The 18577-nt window shown below is 38.6% G+C and overlaps 2 protein-coding genes across 7 annotated transcripts in view; one reads left to right on the top strand and one right to left on the bottom strand.

Annotated features, from left to right (window-relative positions):
• Positions 1 to 9518, bottom strand: part of LOC148190220 (uncharacterized) — an 85575-nt gene extending 76057 nt beyond the window's left edge. For 3 of the 5 annotated variants that reach the window (XM_088089160.1, XM_088089172.1, XM_088089171.1), the window contains exons 1-2: positions 9360 to 9518; positions 7874 to 7945 (exon numbers count right to left, since the gene is read on the bottom strand). In XM_088089160.1, coding sequence (XP_087945286.1) covers positions 7874 to 7945; positions 9360 to 9393 — 106 coding nt within the window. In that variant the 5' untranslated portion in view covers positions 9394 to 9518. Of the gene's footprint in view, positions 1 to 7873; positions 7946 to 8038; positions 8098 to 9359 lie in introns of those variants that run through there. The other 2 variants (XM_088089165.1, XM_088089170.1) reach the window with 2 other exon arrangements.
• The window catches only part of col2a1b (collagen, type II, alpha 1b), a 65082-nt gene that overhangs the window by 19804 nt on the left and 26701 nt on the right, over positions 1 to 18577 (top strand). For both annotated transcript variants that reach the window (XM_042506010.2, XM_042506001.2), the window contains 16 exons: positions 723 to 776; positions 1763 to 1816; positions 1900 to 1953; positions 2169 to 2213; positions 2329 to 2382; positions 3524 to 3568; positions 3750 to 3803; positions 9426 to 9524; positions 9856 to 9900; positions 10857 to 10955; positions 11150 to 11203; positions 11971 to 12078; positions 12536 to 12589; positions 14671 to 14769; positions 16873 to 16926; positions 18185 to 18283. In XM_042506010.2, coding sequence (XP_042361944.2) covers positions 723 to 776; positions 1763 to 1816; positions 1900 to 1953; positions 2169 to 2213; positions 2329 to 2382; positions 3524 to 3568; positions 3750 to 3803; positions 9426 to 9524; positions 9856 to 9900; positions 10857 to 10955; positions 11150 to 11203; positions 11971 to 12078; positions 12536 to 12589; positions 14671 to 14769; positions 16873 to 16926; positions 18185 to 18283 — 1071 coding nt within the window. The remainder of the gene's footprint in view (positions 1 to 722; positions 777 to 1762; positions 1817 to 1899; positions 1954 to 2168; positions 2214 to 2328; positions 2383 to 3523; positions 3569 to 3749; positions 3804 to 9425; positions 9525 to 9855; positions 9901 to 10856; positions 10956 to 11149; positions 11204 to 11970; positions 12079 to 12535; positions 12590 to 14670; positions 14770 to 16872; positions 16927 to 18184; positions 18284 to 18577) is intronic.

Below are 18577 nucleotides of genomic sequence, written 5' to 3'. Positions count from 1 at the left end.
AAATTTCGCCACATGATGGCAGCAGACATGACATGACACAGTGTGTCCACTAGGAGCGCACACTGTCAGCATCACATCAACTACTGTAAATCTACTGTACTGAATTTTGTTTATTAAAACAGACACCCTACAAGAAAGTTAGGAATTGTTTTTTGTCACTTTTTTTCAGACAGCAGTTAATGGACACAGCTAAATTCCCCCTGCTGATCAGATTTTCCAAAATTCAAGAACTTTGTACAATTTTTGAGAGACAAAGTGTTTCATATAAAAGCTCTGTAAAATATGTCAGGAGGAGACTTAAGAAAAAAAGTAGAATAGCAGTCAGAGTAAAACAACTCAATAGAGTCATTTATGTCATACCTCCACAAAATCTGGCTGTAACAGTCATATGACTTTCACCCACCTGGTTTAGAGCCCAAAGAACACATTTTTCTGAGGGCAAAGGCAGAAAGTAATCTTTTCCATTACATAAATAAGATTTACTTTATCCATTCACTCATGTATTGTGAGGGATTCAGAAAGTAACCAGCACCTTTTTTGTGAGTGAAAATCAAAATACCAAACATATATTTATCAGGGCACTTTGCCTGAAAATCAGCATCAGCAAAGTGTAGAAAATTGCAAGGGCAGATCAGTATTGAGTATGCTTTTTAATACTTTGTGAAATTCTGCCCAGAAAGGCGAAATTGGTTATTTTTAATAATATTCTGTTTCTGTTTTAGGGTGAGGCTGGCAAAGCAGGAAAACCAGGTGACCGTGGACCTCCTGGACCTCAGGTGAGATTTCACAGGCTGTTGATTGATTCTGATTGTTTTTAAAGCGCTGAGCTGTTTACTAAAGATAGTCTGACTTTTTTTACTGAGAGTTTTGTTTGTCTCTCTGGCGGCCAGCAACAAGCCTGATAACAGGCTGGACTTTTTCTAAAATGGACATCACATGCAGTTATAGTGATGCTGCCACTTCAAAATAACAAATATCAACTCAAACTGCCAGAGCACTTTTACGTCTATTATACAGTAAAGCAGCTTTCATAACTGACAGACATGAATGACCTCTGTATAGACTGAGTCTTTCTATACTGTGATTAGAGAGTTTATATCTGTAAATTACTTTACTGATAATTTTGTTATGATTTGCAGATGGACCATCTTAAGTTAAGAATCAGAGCACTTTTCTTTTTGGTCTGAAGATCCCATGAGGCCAAAATTAGTCAGAGTATGGGACCTTAAAAGTGCATTTTAATTGAAAATCTGATGGACATAACTGCTTTGAAATTTATTAAAACTTAATTAACTTATGTGGGGGGGGGATCTATCCTGTTTTCTTTGGTGCTGGTTCCCAATCAGTGTTATTGTTATTGTTTTAAGCCTGTGGTCTTTGTTAGAGCCAAACGTCTTTATCCAAACTGTTTTTGATCCCAGATGGGAGGAGCAGCCTTCAGGGGTTCTCAGCAGAAAGTCAGGTGATACGGTGTAATTCATGGCAAATTTCCCTTAGAAAGTTGGGGTGCATGAATGGATAAAGCACAGAGCATTCCCCCAGGAGACCACAGTCTGAATCCTGTCTCAGTCAATGTCAGTTTATTATTTGATCGTATTTTGATGTTGCTAGGATGCTCAGGAAGAGCACAACTTCCATTTTGGAACCACTCAAACCATAATGGGACATCTTGATTGGACATTAAAACAGCAGTCACTGAACGTCTCATTGTGTTCTGAGTGTATATTAATCTCCTGCATCGTCTCTCCTACTTGCATCATAGGGAGCTCGTGGATTCCCAGGAACTCCTGGTCTGCCTGGCATCAAGGGACACAGAGTGAGTTCGCTTTTCTGTTAATGATTTTTAGGAAAATGTGTTGGTTGTTAATTGTTTTCCTAACTCTCTGCTCTTTCATTTAGGGCTATCCAGGTCTTGATGGTGCAAAGGGAGAGACTGGAGCTGTTGGGTCTAAGGTAGGATTTTATTCTGTGTGTGTACCCACTGTTTTCTGGTTAATTAAGGCACCGTCCACCCCACTGTTTGCGTATGTTTGTGTTGACCCAAGTAGAGAGGGTTTATCAAAATACAACAATATCAGTATCAGTTGGTCTGAGATGATTTCTCATTGAGTTCAGGAAGAGTAGTTGTTGCAAAGATAACTCATTAAAATATTCCTTCCTGTCTTTAGGGTGAGGCTGGTGCTCCCGGAGAGAATGGCGCTCCTGGACCAATGGTGTGTAATTCTACACACCGTAACACATCAAAACGTAAAAGGTGTACAAATATAGCGTCCATTATAATGGTTAACTGATTGTTAAGGTTTTTTCTCCTCTCCCTGACCTACACAGGGACCTCGTGGTTTGCCTGGCGAGAGAGGCCGTCCTGGACCCAGTGGGGTCGCTGTGAGTGTCAGCTTTTTATCTAAAACATATCTGATTCACAACAGATAGATTAGATCAGTGGCCCTCCACCTTGTTCCTGTCAAGGACCCACATTAGTTCACTGACCATCATTTGATTGGATGACACTTTAGGGACTTTGATCTTAACAGATTTAGATTGTTATTTATAATTAAGACCACCATTCTGCAGATGTCAACTACAGTTGAGGAAATACCCGCGGAGTAAGTAAAACCTATGAGCAGAATAGTCACTATAATGAGTAGGCCAAGGGTTGGGTACCGTACTTGGTATTTTTAAGGGTACTGACTAAATACCAATTCACATTAATCCATTACTGCCAAACTTTGATATGAGAGGGCATCTTGGTTAGTATGCTGGGTTCAGACAGTAAGCAGAAGTGCCAAAAAGTGACCTGAAGCCTAAAAACCATTCAGTGAGCTCCGAGCCCTGCCACAGAGCTCCACAGAGCCGCCGGGTTCAAGCCAAGACAGCATCACCCCAAAGTGACAAAGCTGCTCTGTAGGCTTTCCAACAAGCCAAAACTATTGCAGCAGCACTGGTCTGCTGCGATATTTACATCATCTGGTCTAATTATTATTATTTTTTTATATTATTTTAGCAATAGCCTAGTATCACTACAAGACACACATATTCTCACACACGCAAATAAGCAAACTGACAGAGACAGGAGATAAGCTCTATCAGTGATTAGAAAAGTTCAGAAGAGCAGAATTGCATTATAGTCTACTACATCACCCCTTCAGCTTGTTCAGAAATTACAATGTTGGTATTACAAAGTACCACAGAAAGGTACCAGGTACTGGTACTGGTACTAGTTCAACTAATGCTACCACTACTAATCCTGCTTAGGACTCTTACTGACATTGGTCTTACTTCTATAATAAATAAAACAGTGAACATAAACTATTAGCTATTTTTCTGGGGACCCCCTTGAACTCCCTTGACAACCCCTGGAGGTCCCCAAGCCCCTGATTGAGGATCACTTCACTTTGGTTGTCTTTTATAACAATTGTGCTGTAATTCAGAGGATTTAAGCTCAGTACGTCAGGTGTAAAAATGTACTTTCCTGTAACAGTGGTCTGAAATTAGGGGCCATGAGCTGATAATGTCTTTATTTCAGGGCGCCCGTGGAAATGATGGTTTGCCCGGTCCTGCTGGTCCCCCAGTAAGTATAATTTCAGTCTCATTTAATTTTCATCCTTTGAGATTAAGTGAGAAATACTGTGTATAAAATCCATCCTCACATCTTCACACACAACACTCTGTGCAGTACAATAGTACTCTCTATACTTGGATGTGTCAGTTATTAATAGCTGAGCTGACAGCCTGTTTTTCCCTCTCTCTAGGGCCCCGTCGGTCCCTCTGGAGCTCCAGGTTTCCCTGGCTCTCCTGGTTCAAAGGTAAGTCACCCTCTCCTCATCTTCGCTTTTGTTGTGGTTTGTTTTCTGTTCATGAGGCTCAGTACCTGTCTGTATCTGTCCCTTTCTTTCTATAAGAAAACTAACCACCTTCGTACTTTACTACTTACTTCTTTTTCTCTACAAAATAAATAAATAAATGTGTGTATATCAGGTGCAAAACTGGAGTGTTGTGAATTCTGTGTGGTTATAATCGGACTTCCCTGAATCCAATCAAAAAAGTTAATATCTCAGAAAATGGCGGCGCATAGCTCAGGGAGGATTTTTATGGGGACTAGTTGAAATGCTTAAGTGAAATCTGAGACGGCTGCTCTGCATTGAAAAGTGCTTTAAGCTTCCATCTGTGTGGAAAATTAGGGAGGAGGGGGGGTTTAAAGTGTTACTCTCCCTCTCTCACTCCCCTCTTACTGTCTTTTTCTTCTTTCTCTCTCTGCTTTGCATCTGATTTATTCCTCCTGCGCTGGCAGACAGGCTCAGCTCTGTGCTCGAGGGCCCAGAGCTGGTGGTTTGCTTTCTTCTGCAGGCCCCTTGATACTTTGGGAAATCTTATAGGAATTACAAATAGAGTATCTCTTTACAAAATCCAGGAGTTTCCCTTGAAGTAATCAAAGCAAGCTACGCTCAAGATGTGAAAATGTGCATCTGTGTGTGTGTTTCTGTGTCGTATCAACTTACATCTATAAACGCTTTAAGTTTGTCTGCAGGAGAGCCTGTGAACTCGTGTGTGAATGTGCGTCTTTGTGTGACTTTATAATATTCAAGGAAGTGTCCCATGGTGAGGCTATTAAAACTCTCATATAACGTTATTGTGTTCTACCTTCAGGAGCCTGAGAGCTCATGAAGTACAGCCTCGTTTCAGTCTTTTTTTCTCTCTGGACATTATGAGCAAGGCTTTGCCGTATAAACAGGACTCAAGACTAACACAGTAAAAAGCTAGCAAGACAAAAACAACACTTATCTGAACTTAAACTGAATAAACCCTGCTCCTGAACAGAAAAAATACAAGCTGAAGAGACAAGAATCAAGCTGATTCTGGGCGAAGGCCCAATTTTTTTATGAGTCCCAAGATTGTCATGCCAGATTGTCCTGTGGCGTGAGGCTCGTTTAAGGATTTTTTTACATCCCCAATCTGTTTAAAAGTCCATCCTGGCCACACAGATTTGATATCGTAAATATTGAACCTATTAATTATCCCATTGTGAAGAGGAAACCCCGAGAACAAGCGAGTCATAATTTGCAGCAAAAATAGAGAGCTCCTATTTAAACTGGGCTGTCCCTTCGTGTTACATCCAGGTAGCATTTAAGCCATCTCTGTTTTTATCCAAGTGTCTGACAAGATGTGTCATTAATGGGTACTGCAACTTAAAACACACACACACACACACACACACACACACACACACATACAATGGCTATTCACATCAGTCCTCGATAAATGAGTACCGTCTGTGCTTCAATTTTAATAACTGCTTGACTACGAGAAATCCTACAGAAAACAAACTTTAACTGAATTTATTTTTTATGGCATATATACACAACCCTAAAAGTAGGAATACACCAAGGTATTGTTAATGTGTATTTCAAGTGAAAAATTTTGCTAAACAACAAGACAAGCACCTCAATTAGCAGTCAATATAGAGAATTTGTTTTGGTCAAATAGTTGCTGTCAACACACTGTAAGAATAAAACTCTTAAATTAATCACTAAACTTTGTTCAGTATGGAGTCTCTCAATTTGTTAACATCAGTTAAGAATTTAAAAATCTTTTGGTCTGAGCTAATCTTAACCCCAGATTGGTTTGTGGACTACCAGTATGAAGTATCAAGTATCAAGTTAGGCATTTTAGCTGTCACTATCTTGTTTTCTTGACCATATTAAAATGAGAGCTGTGGAGGAGCAATGGGGGGATCTTACTGGGAAAGAAAGGGACACCACCAAGCTAGCAACATAGTAGCCATGCCCTGGAGGCATACCCTGCTTTATTGTCTATTTCACTCTATATGGGACCATAATTTCACAAAATGAGCATCATGTTGTATTGTAAAAGACTTGAAACTAGTGAGACCATAAACTCTTTAGGAAAGTGTTTTCTGAGGTAATAAATCATGTGAAAAGTAGGGTCATTTTTGCGCTTAGATGCAGTCAGGCTCATTTTTGCAATCAGTTGAGTCACATCCTGCTGGCCACTAAAAATAAAGCAGATTTGAGGCAATTCCACACCAGCTTCACTTTTCACACCAATAAGATACATCTCCCTCTTTAATACATATAATACTATAATCTAGATGTCCTTTCTCTGACCCACATTTCACCTTAGCTTCTGAGCCAGTAAAACACAGGCACGGACAGTGTGCTTAGGGAAATGAACAATTCAATGACTACATCACCACTTTTGCAAACACTCCTATGTCATACTACTGAGTCTGTGAAGTCTAATAGCACAGGAATTCCATTCACCGACATACTGAAAAAGCTGCACACCAAAACGTCTGGCTACTGTCCACAGGGAGGCCGGGACTTGAATTATCGACCTCTGAATGGTCCAAGTCTTATTTTTATAGGCTACTTAACCAGAAGGTCTGCAAGACATTATGCACCTGGCTCTGGAGAAGAAACTTTGTGGCAGCATTGAAAAGACAGTCATTACAGTATTTTGTCCACTTAAAGGTGTAGTCTTTAAATCTGGAGAAAAGTTTTTCACATTCAAATTCAACACCTGATAAAATCTATCCCTCCTGTCAGTGCTGCTTTACAAGCTACAATAATATCTCCAATATTATTTAAATTTCATTACTGTTATGGTGTAGCTCTGTGGCATAAAGATTAGCTAGCATAGTGTTGTGTGTCAGTGCCAATTTGTGTCTTTTTTTTTAAAGCATACACAACAGCTGGCTGACTGAGGAGAAATAACACAGAGCCAAACCGAGCCCGACCGTTTTCAATTTCACATTGATTTGATTGAATTCACTTATTCATATTTTTTGTACTTTGAATGTAAAAAAGATGCTAGAGTGCATAAAGTAGCATTAAAATAGAGCTTTTTTTACTAAAATAGGGGGCCAGTGAGGATCCCTCAAGCCCTTGGCAGGGGCCCCGAAAATTATTTTTAGAAAATAATGATTAATGTTTGTTTTCTATCTGGTCTCTGGCCTCCTGTTTTCTTGAGAAAGAGGCACAGGGAAAAGAAAGGTGAGCATCTCTGCGATATAAACTGTATTTATTTTGTGTATTGGATTAGAATCAACTGAACCTTTAATTGCGACTATTTCATCAGCATTAAACTCTAAAAATCTGTTTCTGAGTTATGGTTTGTATCCTGTTTTGTTTTTTGTTAAATTAAGCCAGGCAACTTGCAATTTATAAATTAATTTTAAGCAGCCTATTCACCAATTATTATTTGATATGTATGTAGAGAGTTTATATATTTTGTGTCATAGATGGAGCTAAATTCATCAGCAGGCTAAGAAGGAGACACTTATTAACATACACTTGGTAGCAGGTAATTTCTTATTATGAAACAGCAGATGACAAAACAGCTTAAAGCGATGAGTGCAACAGCAGCGCAAAAACAACACAGTTCAAATGCGATAAATATGTTAAGAGAAATAAAGCAAGATGTGAAATAAAACTCTTTAGAGTTGAAATATAGACTATTGTATCTCCGCTTTATAAATGAGGAGTGTGAAGAAAAGTATTTATGCGACACAAGACATGTAGTTACGTGTTAAGCCACTACACAGAGAATAATCAGGCCTGTGAGTGATGGGCTGTGTAAGACAACAGTGCGATGTCTAACTCCTCAAAACAACAACAACAACAAGGAGGAAACATGCAACAAACCAACACATATCATCACTGACAACAAACAGCATGACAGCTTCACCACGCACACAGCAAACAACAACAAGGAGCCAAGCAAGGCCAGAAATTAGCAACCAGCAGCAACCCAAAACAGAGCAATAATATACACACAAACACTCAAACTCCAGCAAAACAGCCATCCACTCATGAGCTCTGCGTTTAATGTTATAGGAAGCAGAAAATGTACTTACGCAGTTTGGTGAAGTGAAGTAGAGATCTCAATGAAGAGGAAGTCATCTGGTCAAAGTTGGATCGTCCCCGAGCTGTAAACAAACAGGAAAACTCGGTTTGCAGTAACGTTTAAGTCGGTGTGGTGTCTTAGTTTGTTGACCTGTCGGTATGTGTGTCCCCCTCACCTTTACCTGCTTGAAGCGGCATTTCAGGTAACGTTTGATCGCTAACGTGCGTGTGCCGTGTCGTGATCGCAGCAGGAAATTGATTGATGAGTATTTCCTGTTAATAAACTGACGGGGATGGTTTGTTTTTTTAAAAAAAAAAAAAAGTATTCCGATCTTTTTGTATATATCACAATTTTAAATTAATGTGTTGCAAGTAAAGAGAATTTAAAACCTTAAGCTACTTTAGGGACTGTTCTTTATTTGTCAGTGGAGGACGTGGTTTTAGTGTGTGTTTTTTTGTTTTGTTTGTTTATTTTTTTTTGTTTTTTGACACTCCTCGAAGCTACAAATATTTTTCCTTGAGCCTCCCTGAGTGCCTTTGAGAAAATGAGCATGAGCTGCCCTCCACCATCAACAGTTATTTGACTTTAAAACATATCCGTATTTTATCATTGATGTTACTTTTAACATTAGAAATTTAAAGTTTAAGACAAAACCATGTTGAAAAAAAATGTTTTTCACTCTTGTGCATGCTGGTTTATTTTTCACCAAATTTTAAATGAGACATGGAATAATGTACAGAAGCTGTCAACGATTATTTCTGTTACTGCAGTTTCTGATATATGGTGTATATTGGGCGATGAAAAAAATGCATGTTTCCTTTAAAACTCTGCAGTAAAAACTAATACAACATACTGTCATGAAAGTTGTATGTCCCTCCCCTAAGCCAAAATAAAGAAACACAAAATCCTTCCTAGCGCTTACAAAAATATCTAACATGCACCACCCCCTCCCATCTCATATATACTGGACAATACCTTTAAAAGTACATAATATTTAGCAAAATGTAGCCTACTTAAAGAGTAAACAGAAAAGTACCCACTATACAGCCAAAGTGAGCTAATTCAGAGTTTAAGTTTGTTATTCTCAGGCTGCTCTTCACTTTTTTATAATATAAGAGATCTTTGAATTTATACCCAGTTTTCACATCTATCTGTTCAGATTCTCTGTGATTTATGTCTTGCAACAATTTTATTGTTTTTCGATTATAGATATTAGGTCTTACTAAGAAATCATGTTTGTTTGTTTTTTGGGGTTTTTTTTTACAATTTTCATCTTTAAATGTAAATTTTCTTTAAATTTTCTTCTTTAAACACTTTAAGCTATTTTTTTAGCAAAAGTTGTCATTTGAAATACACATTTGCAATACCTTGGTGTATTCCTACTTTTAGGGCTGTGTACATATGCCATAAAAAATAAATTCAGTTTAAGTTTGTTTTCTGTAGGATTTCTCTGTTTTGTTTTATCTGATTACCAATTACTATGTACTTAAACTTACCAAGATGTTTACACATGTGGTAATTAATTGTCATCTCGCTTGTTTTTTTTCTCTTTTGCTAACCAGGGAGAAGCCGGTCCTACTGGTGCTCGCGGACCTGAGGGTGCTCAGGGACCCCGTGGAGAGTCTGGCACCCCCGGATCACCCGGACCCTCTGGCGCTTCTGTAAGTGATGCAGTACACACAGATTTAAAAGGGAGAACCTTTAGCAGAACCTCACTTAAAAAGACACACTTGTTGGCATCTAAATTTCATGAAACACATGTTTTGAAGCCATTCAATGGTCTTGTAAACAACCATAATTCGTTTTTAACAACACTTTTTAACATACCCAACCATGCTAAGTATTATTTGTTGATCTGTAAAAAGGCTGTTGATGACATTTTTTTAACACTGTCGATCAATCACTCTCAGATCATTAACTGAATTAGAGCTGAACTGAGCTAGTTATGATGATGAAAGTGCGTTAACTTGCTTTGTCTCTTTTTCTGCACAGGGAAACCCTGGTACTGATGGTATCCCTGGAGCCAAAGGATCAGCTGTGAGTTTAATACTCTCATTTGTCTGTATTTCAATCTGCTCAGTTGCGCTCATCAGTGGCCCAGAGCAGCTGCTTGGTCTCCCTTATCTCAGATATTAAGGGCACTGCCACTGGGTGTTATATTTGACAGTGAGCTACACTTTGGACATAACACAAACATGTCTGACAAAGACCAAATGTCTTTGCACATCACAAAATTTTTAGCCTTCCTACACTGGTTACCAATTTCTTTTAGAATCCATTTCAAAATTTTACTGTTTTCTCCTAAATAAGGAATCAAATGTAACTTCCAGTTAGTATTTGTTTGCCAGACACTGGCTTGGCTTTTCATTCCTGTCCTACGACACATTTTTACAGACTTGCCTTTTTGCCTGACAGTTCATTTTTTCTTACATAAAACAGCTCCTTGATGCAACTACCTGATTTTGAAGTTTATTGTTATAGTTCAACTTGTTCTGCCTTTTGGATGATTTGTAAATTTATTTCATTTGACATTTGTTATTTCTTTTATGCTCTCCATGGAAAGCCCTTCATGCTCTCAACATAAAAAGTGCTGTTTGCAAAAGTTGTATGTCTAATACAGTAACTTTTAAAAATACAGAAGGCCAGGTATATTGTACAGTATTTGAAATCTCAACACATTTCAGATCAATAAACTATAGACTCTTGGCAAAACTGGGCTGGCACATAAATTATGAAAAACTCGACAGCTAGAATCAGAGGCAATCCAATTATATATTTTTTTTCCATTAAGCTTTCTATTGCATCTTGAAAAAATGTGAGTCCTCTTCACTGCATAAGTCAAACATCAGTTTGAGTTTAGTTGTACTATAGCCACAGGTGTCACTGATGCTTCTATAAGGCTGAATTTAGACCAGTCCACAAACAATGGGCCAGTATGTTCGTGTTTATACCAGTAAAAGTACATTTCTGACATCATGTCTCTTCCTCTGCAGGGTGCTCCTGGTATCGCTGGTGCTCCTGGTTTCCCTGGACCTCGTGGGCCTCCTGGGCCTCAGGGAGCAACTGGACCTCTCGGGCCCAAAGGAACATCTGTATGTACTGAATCATCCATTAACCACAGATAGCCCCTTTAATTGGAGCTGAGCGGAAATGTTTTAGGTCCAAGTTCAGTACCAGTTTGCAATCTGCTGCTAATTGATTACGCCAAATAATAACATGGCACAGAGAACAAGATAACAACCTCTTTCTCTCTCTCTCTTTTGTCTGTCTATCCATTATTGTTCAGGGAGACCCAGGTATCCCAGGGTTCAAGGGAGAGGCTGGACCCAAAGGAGAAATTGTGAGTATTCCCTGATTTTTCACTTGTTCATCTGGTCTGACATCAGACAGAACTGTTCAATCGTTACTTTCCATCTTCAGTCTGACACTGTCTCCTTTTTAACTGAATTTTTCTGAATCAATCAATAGGGACCAACATATCCATATACAGTCATTTTAAGACAACTTCGATATGCCAACCTACTTGAACATACTTTTAAGACAAAACCAGTATGCCAACATACTGGTTCTGCCGAGATCTTAAGATTGGAGCGGAACAAAGTAAAATAAACTACAGTGTCAGGTGTTATTGAGATGACATGCTGTCTATGTAATCAATCAACTTGTTAGAGTGGGCGTATTCAAAAGGTCTGACACAGGCAACTATTCAGCTAAATCTAAACGCTGATATCCACTCTAAACACTATATCCAGCCAGAAAATAAGTCATTAATATAGAAGGTAATGAGGTAATGATGAAATAGGTTTCCTTGTGCTAATGTTTGAGCATACAATAGTTACAAATAGTCACTCTTTTTAAAACTCACTTTTTATTTGGCTTTTTCTTAACTGATGGTTTTAATTATTTAATTTTTTTAAAAAATTATCCTGTTTTGTAAGTTGGACAGCTTCATGTTTGTTCTTATTGTAAAGCACTTTGTACCTTTGTTGTGAAAGTAGTAATATACATTAAGCTGTTATTATAGTTCTTACCTTATATTTAATATCTTTATTTGTTGGATGTCTTTCTCTCTGTAATAACGCGGTGTGTTGCGGATGTGTTTTCCAGGGACCAGCTGGTGTTCAGGGAGCTCCTGGCCCACAAGGAGAGGAAGGCAAGAGAGGACCCAGGGGTGAGCCTGGTGCTGCTGGACCACTTGGACCTCCTGGAGAGAGAGTAAGTCCGAAAATAACTGCTTAAAAATAAGTTATTTTATAGCTTAGGTAAATGTATGCTGCTTGGCAACACTTTGCCAAAGCAGCTCGATCAGTAGGTTAACAGGTGTTAATTGAATGTTGTAGATCTTTTAACATACACATGGAATGGCCCCATTTATTAAGTTTTTGACCCACAAAATTTGTACATGAATGTTTTCTGCTCTGTTGAATCCATGACTTCATAGGTGTGTATATTACACATTTGGAGAACGTACTGGAGAGAGTAAAGCTGTTTCTACATTTTTAATAAGGATAATTCAAATCAAATTTTAATTTTAATAAAACAAGATTTTTAATGAACCTTATTTTGCTGGTCATCACCTGGGAATGTGTTTTAAGCACCACAACAATGAGATTCAGAGACTTGGATATTGTTGTTATAATCATAACCTTGACTGTGGCTCTGTGTTCTGTAGGGAGCCCCCGGTAACCGCGGTTTCCCTGGTCAAGACGGTCTGGCTGGTCCCAAAGTGAGTATCATCACAGTTACACTTGCTCCTGAGAGGAATGCTGGAACAGAGAATCTGCTCTGAGAGAGAAAATAAACACGAACGTATTCAGAGGAAACAGACCTGGCAGAGGAAGAATAAGATAAGGGGATGTATGCAGCGGATGCGTCAATAGTCACGGGTGTAAATCTGTGAAACAGACAATTAACACACTCCCATCTGCTGCATATTGCATTTGGAACTGGCTGTTAACAGAGCCTTTTTCCAATACTCTTGTTGTTATTGTTGTTTTTGTATCTATTTCTGACTGCTGCAGTGAGAGAATAACATTTCTGTATCACCCAATCACAATGTTGTCACATGCTGTAAAACTCATACTGCTTAAATATCACGTCACCATAAATTGTAATTCAATTTCACTCCATAACCTTCAAATCTAACCATGGAGAAGATAAGGAAGTCACTTTTCCAGGACTTAAGTGTAGTCACAACCTACAAATCCATCTTACAATGTTAAGTCTTTGCAGAATTTGAGAAAAGACATAATTCTGCTGAAGCACTTTAAAGAGCAGAGTCGTCGTTCTCTGGGCTTCAAACTGGCCGCTATTCAGAACTGTAGGTTCCCCCTCTTTTCCAGAAAATGAATCCACATTTACACAGCTTTAAGGCTCAGCAGGAATTGAGCCTTTTGTAGAATAGGGTGGAATTTTTCTTTTTATCAGTTGCAGCTGATCCCCAGCATGTGACCAACTCACCATTTTAACAAACTGGTCAAGAAGTCCCCAAAAACTGAACATTTCCACCTTAAGGCAACTTTAAAATGCAAGCAGTAGTGACAATTCTATCGACTCTCATGTAGTTAATATCTAGTATTAGTTGTTAAAAGAAAACATTTGAGACAAGAAGTTGACAAAGCCCTGTTTTTTTAAGGTGCAGACAAGATTTTAAGACATACTTGAGTTCATAGAAGCATTTCTGATACAGCTAGAAATTATGAGTTGTGCCAGTTATAGCTTATATAATGTACAGTATTTTTTATGATGAAAGAATGAGCTTTACAAGTGTATTTCCATACAATTTAAATTCATATCAATTCTGTTTGAACCACCACAAATCATTTGATTAAAAAAAAATGTTCATATGTATCTTGCCAGTGTTTCAGTTCACCTTATGAGGCTGGTTAAAGCCTCTGTGATGAAATGCATTTATTTTTTGTATTGGTGAATGAAAAACTGCATTTTAAAAATGCTCTTAATGCTCCAAACATGTGTCACTGACATATAGTTTTTTTTCACCTAAGAGGTTAAGGAAAATGGCTTTCAGAGGCAAATTTACTTACAAAGAGGGAGACTGTGTTTCCATAGATATTTAGCATTTAAAAGCACAATTTGAGGTGGACATCAATTTTATACTTGGAAGTTAAACATTTAGAACAAAGAGTTTGAGAATTACTAAAAAGAAAAAGACATTATTCAAGTTACTTAAGGGCAAAAAAACAAACAACATCACTTTGACAAAAGATTTCATAGAGCTTTTTGTTGACTTAGTTGTCCCCATTGATCTCTGGATAATAATTATTCACCTAATGAACTCAAATCAAGCTAAACTGCACAAAGTTTTGATAATATAAGTTCAACAAGGCGTGTAATAACATGACTCTTCAAGGTTCACACTGAACTCAAATCAACACCCTTTACTAACAAGTAAATGAACTACATGATGAAAAATATTATCAGTGAAGGACAAAGAGTAAAATTCATCAGCCCACTTCTTCATCACTTCAGCTGAAGCTCAGTTCCAGGCAGCAGTGATACATGTAACTCCACCTTTTGGCCACAAGATGGCAGCATAGCTCAGGACCCCAACATGCACCAGTGACCTGCGTGTCCCATATGACCAAAGCCAGCATCTCATTTAACTTATCTTCCTCACACAATTTCCTTTGCACCAAATGAATCTGTCAGGCTTTAATCCTCTCATCTCCAGCAGGTCAATGAAACTCCTCAGCACTGTTAAAATAGAAACCTGTTTCCCCTGTGGTTTGAGAACTGAAGTGTCGCCTCCTAAGTGACTATTTTATTTTCCTCTCCCTCCGAACACAGGGTGCCCCTGGTGAGCGTGGACCTTCTGGAGCCAGTGGCCCCAAGGGTGCCAATGGTGACCCTGGCCGCCCTGGAGAGCCTGGTCTGCCCGGTGCCAGAGTAAGCACTTTACTTATTTTTAGTACATCAGATCTGGCTGTTGATGATCAACAGAAGTGTGCTTCAAAACATGCAGAAAGATTTTCGGATAAATTCCTATAAATCTTAACATTTTAAACACACTTTTTTAACTTTGTTTTATTTTGTTTATTATTATTATTATTATACAGGTGAAAACAATACAATGTCATCCATTCTGTTGTAATAAATCACTATCTAGCTGTAGATCTGAGCCAGTCCTCATCAAACCCAACTATTGTTGTACTTTAATTCTCAGCTTGACCAAACCGTTGCTGCTCTGTGAGAACCATGTATCCCCATAAAGTCTAATTTCATGTGTTCAAGACATGAACTGCACTGGAAGCAGGGCCTCGTTCAATTCTTCATTGGCACATGAAGCCAAAAAATTCAACTGCCATGTATAAAATGACCCAGATAAGCAAAACTGCCTCCGCACTGTGTGACCAGTCATACTGGAGACTTCCACTAGCCGAGCCCGCTACTTCTGGTCTCACACATCACTAACTGGAATGGGGATAAAGTGATTAAATCATGTGGCTCCTCTAGACTTTTCCAAATGTTATCAGACCATACGGATCAAATTTCAATAGTGAAACAAATCATCTTGCTGGGTTTGTGACCCTCAAAAAAATGTATCCACTGATTTACTGACAATTCTTTAGCCACGGGAAGGTCTTTTTGGGCTACATGACATCACGTGACAGATGTAATCACACTGTTTAGCCAATACGAAATTGGCTTCCAAGATAAGCCGACCTCCCGGGAGCCCAGTTGAAGGCTGTTTCAAGGAAAGTAGTCTTTAAGCTTTTAATTAAGTTCATTTTAATTTAATTAATAAGAACATTCCTTAACTCAGAAATGAACAATTAAAGGGGTGGCCAGTGAAGTAAAAAGGAAGAGATTCAGAAAAAGAGTTAGAATTGAATCCTCAGAGGCCCAAATATCTTTATCTATCTAGATTTAGTCCCTTGTTTCAACAAACACTGGATCCTACATAAAACAATGCAACTGATTTAATTTTTCCATTAAATTGTAGCTGCCTGATAAACAACCTCAAGATCCAGGTGGCAGTCTACGCTCTCTCTTAAGAGTATAAGCCAATTTAGCTTTGCAACATGACATTGTTTGACTCACGGTGGACAGTTTTGGGTTTGGTTTTTTTTTTTCAGCACATTCCTTTTCCTTGTTAAACTTGCTACATTACTCATGCTGCAACTCATCTACAGACAGTTTGGTCAGAGATTTAGGTGTAATGAGATGGGATTTAGGTGAAAATGCCATTAGCAGACAGAATAACATCAGGCCTCTAGCTTCAGTGATGAGGAGCGGACTAGCAAACTCACTTTACACCCCCAGAATTGTTTCATTTCCAAATTTGTAGTCTTCAGACCCAACTGACACTGACTCAAGTGACACAAGTTCATTTTTCAGCCTTTCTGCCACTACCTTTTCTTTTTTTAAACATATGCAGTAGCACTCCCTAAGACTTGTAAACAGACTTTGATATTTAAAATAGGTGGAGAAATCTTTAAATTCAAGCTGAGAAAACTGTGAGACTGAGACTTGACTAAGCTTCTCCAGAGCTACAGAAAACATTATATAGCTGTTTCCGTGTGTGTGTGTGTGTGTGTGTGTGTGTGTGTGTGTGTTGTACACTCAGTGAGGAATAATCTTAACTTTAGCTGTAAATTCAGTGGAATTACCCTTTAATCTGTTAGTCACCAATTTTGGAGATACATGGTTTTAATATGACAGCATTTGTACTTTGTCCTGGAGGGATTTCATTTCATAACAGCAACATAAGTGGTTGTTATAAACATGTGCAATCATCACAGAGGAAGTCTGAACGACATGCCTGTAGTGGAACGAGCCCATTTACGTCAGCGGCCTTAAATATGATCTCATTCATATTTTAGATTTCCATCAGTAGGCGTTGGAACAGTTGCTTGTGGCACACTGGGCCAATCAGAGGTGTAAATTCAGTCTCCCATGGTGCCATATGTTCCCCCCTTTCTTCTGCGTGTCTTCATAGAGGTGTGATAACTGTGGATATTGAATGTTTCTGTTCTCCCTCTCCGACAGGGTCTGACTGGACGCCCCGGTGATGCTGGTCCTCAAGGCAAAGTTGGACCTTCTGTGAGTGCACATTTTTTCTGTTGTAATGCCTGTGATGTGTCTTTGTGAATCAATAAAAATAATCACACAGTGTGTTTCCACACTCAGCATGTATCCTCGTTCAGCATTGGGAGCTTTCTAAAATTTTACACACGGAACAATCAGGGGGAGACTTGTAATTTTATCAAATGTGCTCTCATCACGTAATGACTCATAAGTGGTTTCATCAAATTGAATTGAAGGAAATTTATCCGACCATTATCCACCAGGCTCATCCCCAGCGGTGTTTGAGTTTCAAATAAGCATTGCGTCTCATTTTTTTAGAGTGACCAAGTCTCAAACACTGTAGATTGAGTGTAGATTTGTCTCCACTTCAATGTGCTCCTATTTGTCAGCATTTCCAATCTGATTTGAAAGCCTTTTAAAATTATTTACACCAAATCTCTTTAATGAAACCTCTGAATTATTTTCGATGGATTGGCTCCTCATGTAGACTCATGTAGCTGTTGCCATTCATACATTTTTGTTGTTAAACTTAAAATACTGATTTGCCAGGGATCCCACACATTTTCATGGACAAAATTTTGAAAGATTTTCAAGGACCCATGATATTGGTGAGATAATTGGTGAGCAATAGACATTTCAACAAATTGAGTAACTATTGCGTACACTGGGGCCATGTTGGACATTTCTCTGTCAGACTCCACTCCTAATCACCCAACTACCCGTCTATATCCAAGTGTGATTTAGTATTTTCCATCACTGTCCCTTATCACATATCGGACTCGTATTTTTACAACTGCACATATGTTATCATGACCACACGATTTCTAACGCTATATTCTACTTATTACTAGTGCTGCCAAATGATTTTTTTAAATTGCGATTAATCCCAGATTTTTAGTTAATAGTTTAATTGTATTTTTTCAAATCATATTGTCAATGCAATTACTTTGAATTTCAAAACAGCTTTTAAGTCCATATTGACAAGGTAAAGCAATTCTTACCAGATTGTCTTTATAGGGAATCAAATGACTGCATAGGACCAGCATAAAGTGGGCACGTCTGAAAAGGGGAGGAACCCCTATGAAATAACCATGTTGTTTTCCCCTCACCAAAACTGAGCCTGACTTTTGAGAATTATTCAGCACCCTTGTGGAGAAGCTAGCATGACATGCGTAGTCAACATTTAGTACATATTGATAATTCAAAGTAAAAACATGCCTATTTCCACTTAAAACGTGCTCTGTAAATAAATGACATTACTTTATTTGACCAGGGAGCTGCTGGTGAGGACGGTCGTCCAGGACCTCCCGGCCCTCAGGGAGCCCGCGGACAGCCTGGTGTGATGGGATTCCCTGGACCCAAGGGCGCAACTGTGAGTATTTTTATAAAAAGAAAACTTTGTGATCAAGATAAAGGCGTTATCTAGTTAGAGACATAGTTCACCTGTTTCATCATAATACATTTTGGGCCAGTTGAACTTGCTTGCTGTTTTGATTGTTTTATCCTTTTCTAAAAAAAATAAGTCCCTAAATTGAGAATAGAAACTCGTTCGTATGTTCAACACCTGGAGTACTGCTGAACAATTTCATGCCATTTGATGTGCACCCTCACAGTCACCCCATCTCCTCTCGAAATAGATGCATGACCAAGCAAATCAGCAGCGAGT

This window comes from Plectropomus leopardus, chromosome 2 (assembly GCF_026936395.1).
Source record: "Plectropomus leopardus strain MGB_pleo_1.0 chromosome 2, ASM2693639v1, whole genome shotgun sequence".
Lineage (NCBI taxonomy): Eukaryota > Metazoa > Chordata > Actinopteri > Perciformes > Serranidae > Plectropomus > Plectropomus leopardus.
The sequence above is the reverse complement of the archived record's forward strand: the minus strand, read 5'-3'. Positions and strand labels throughout refer to the sequence as shown.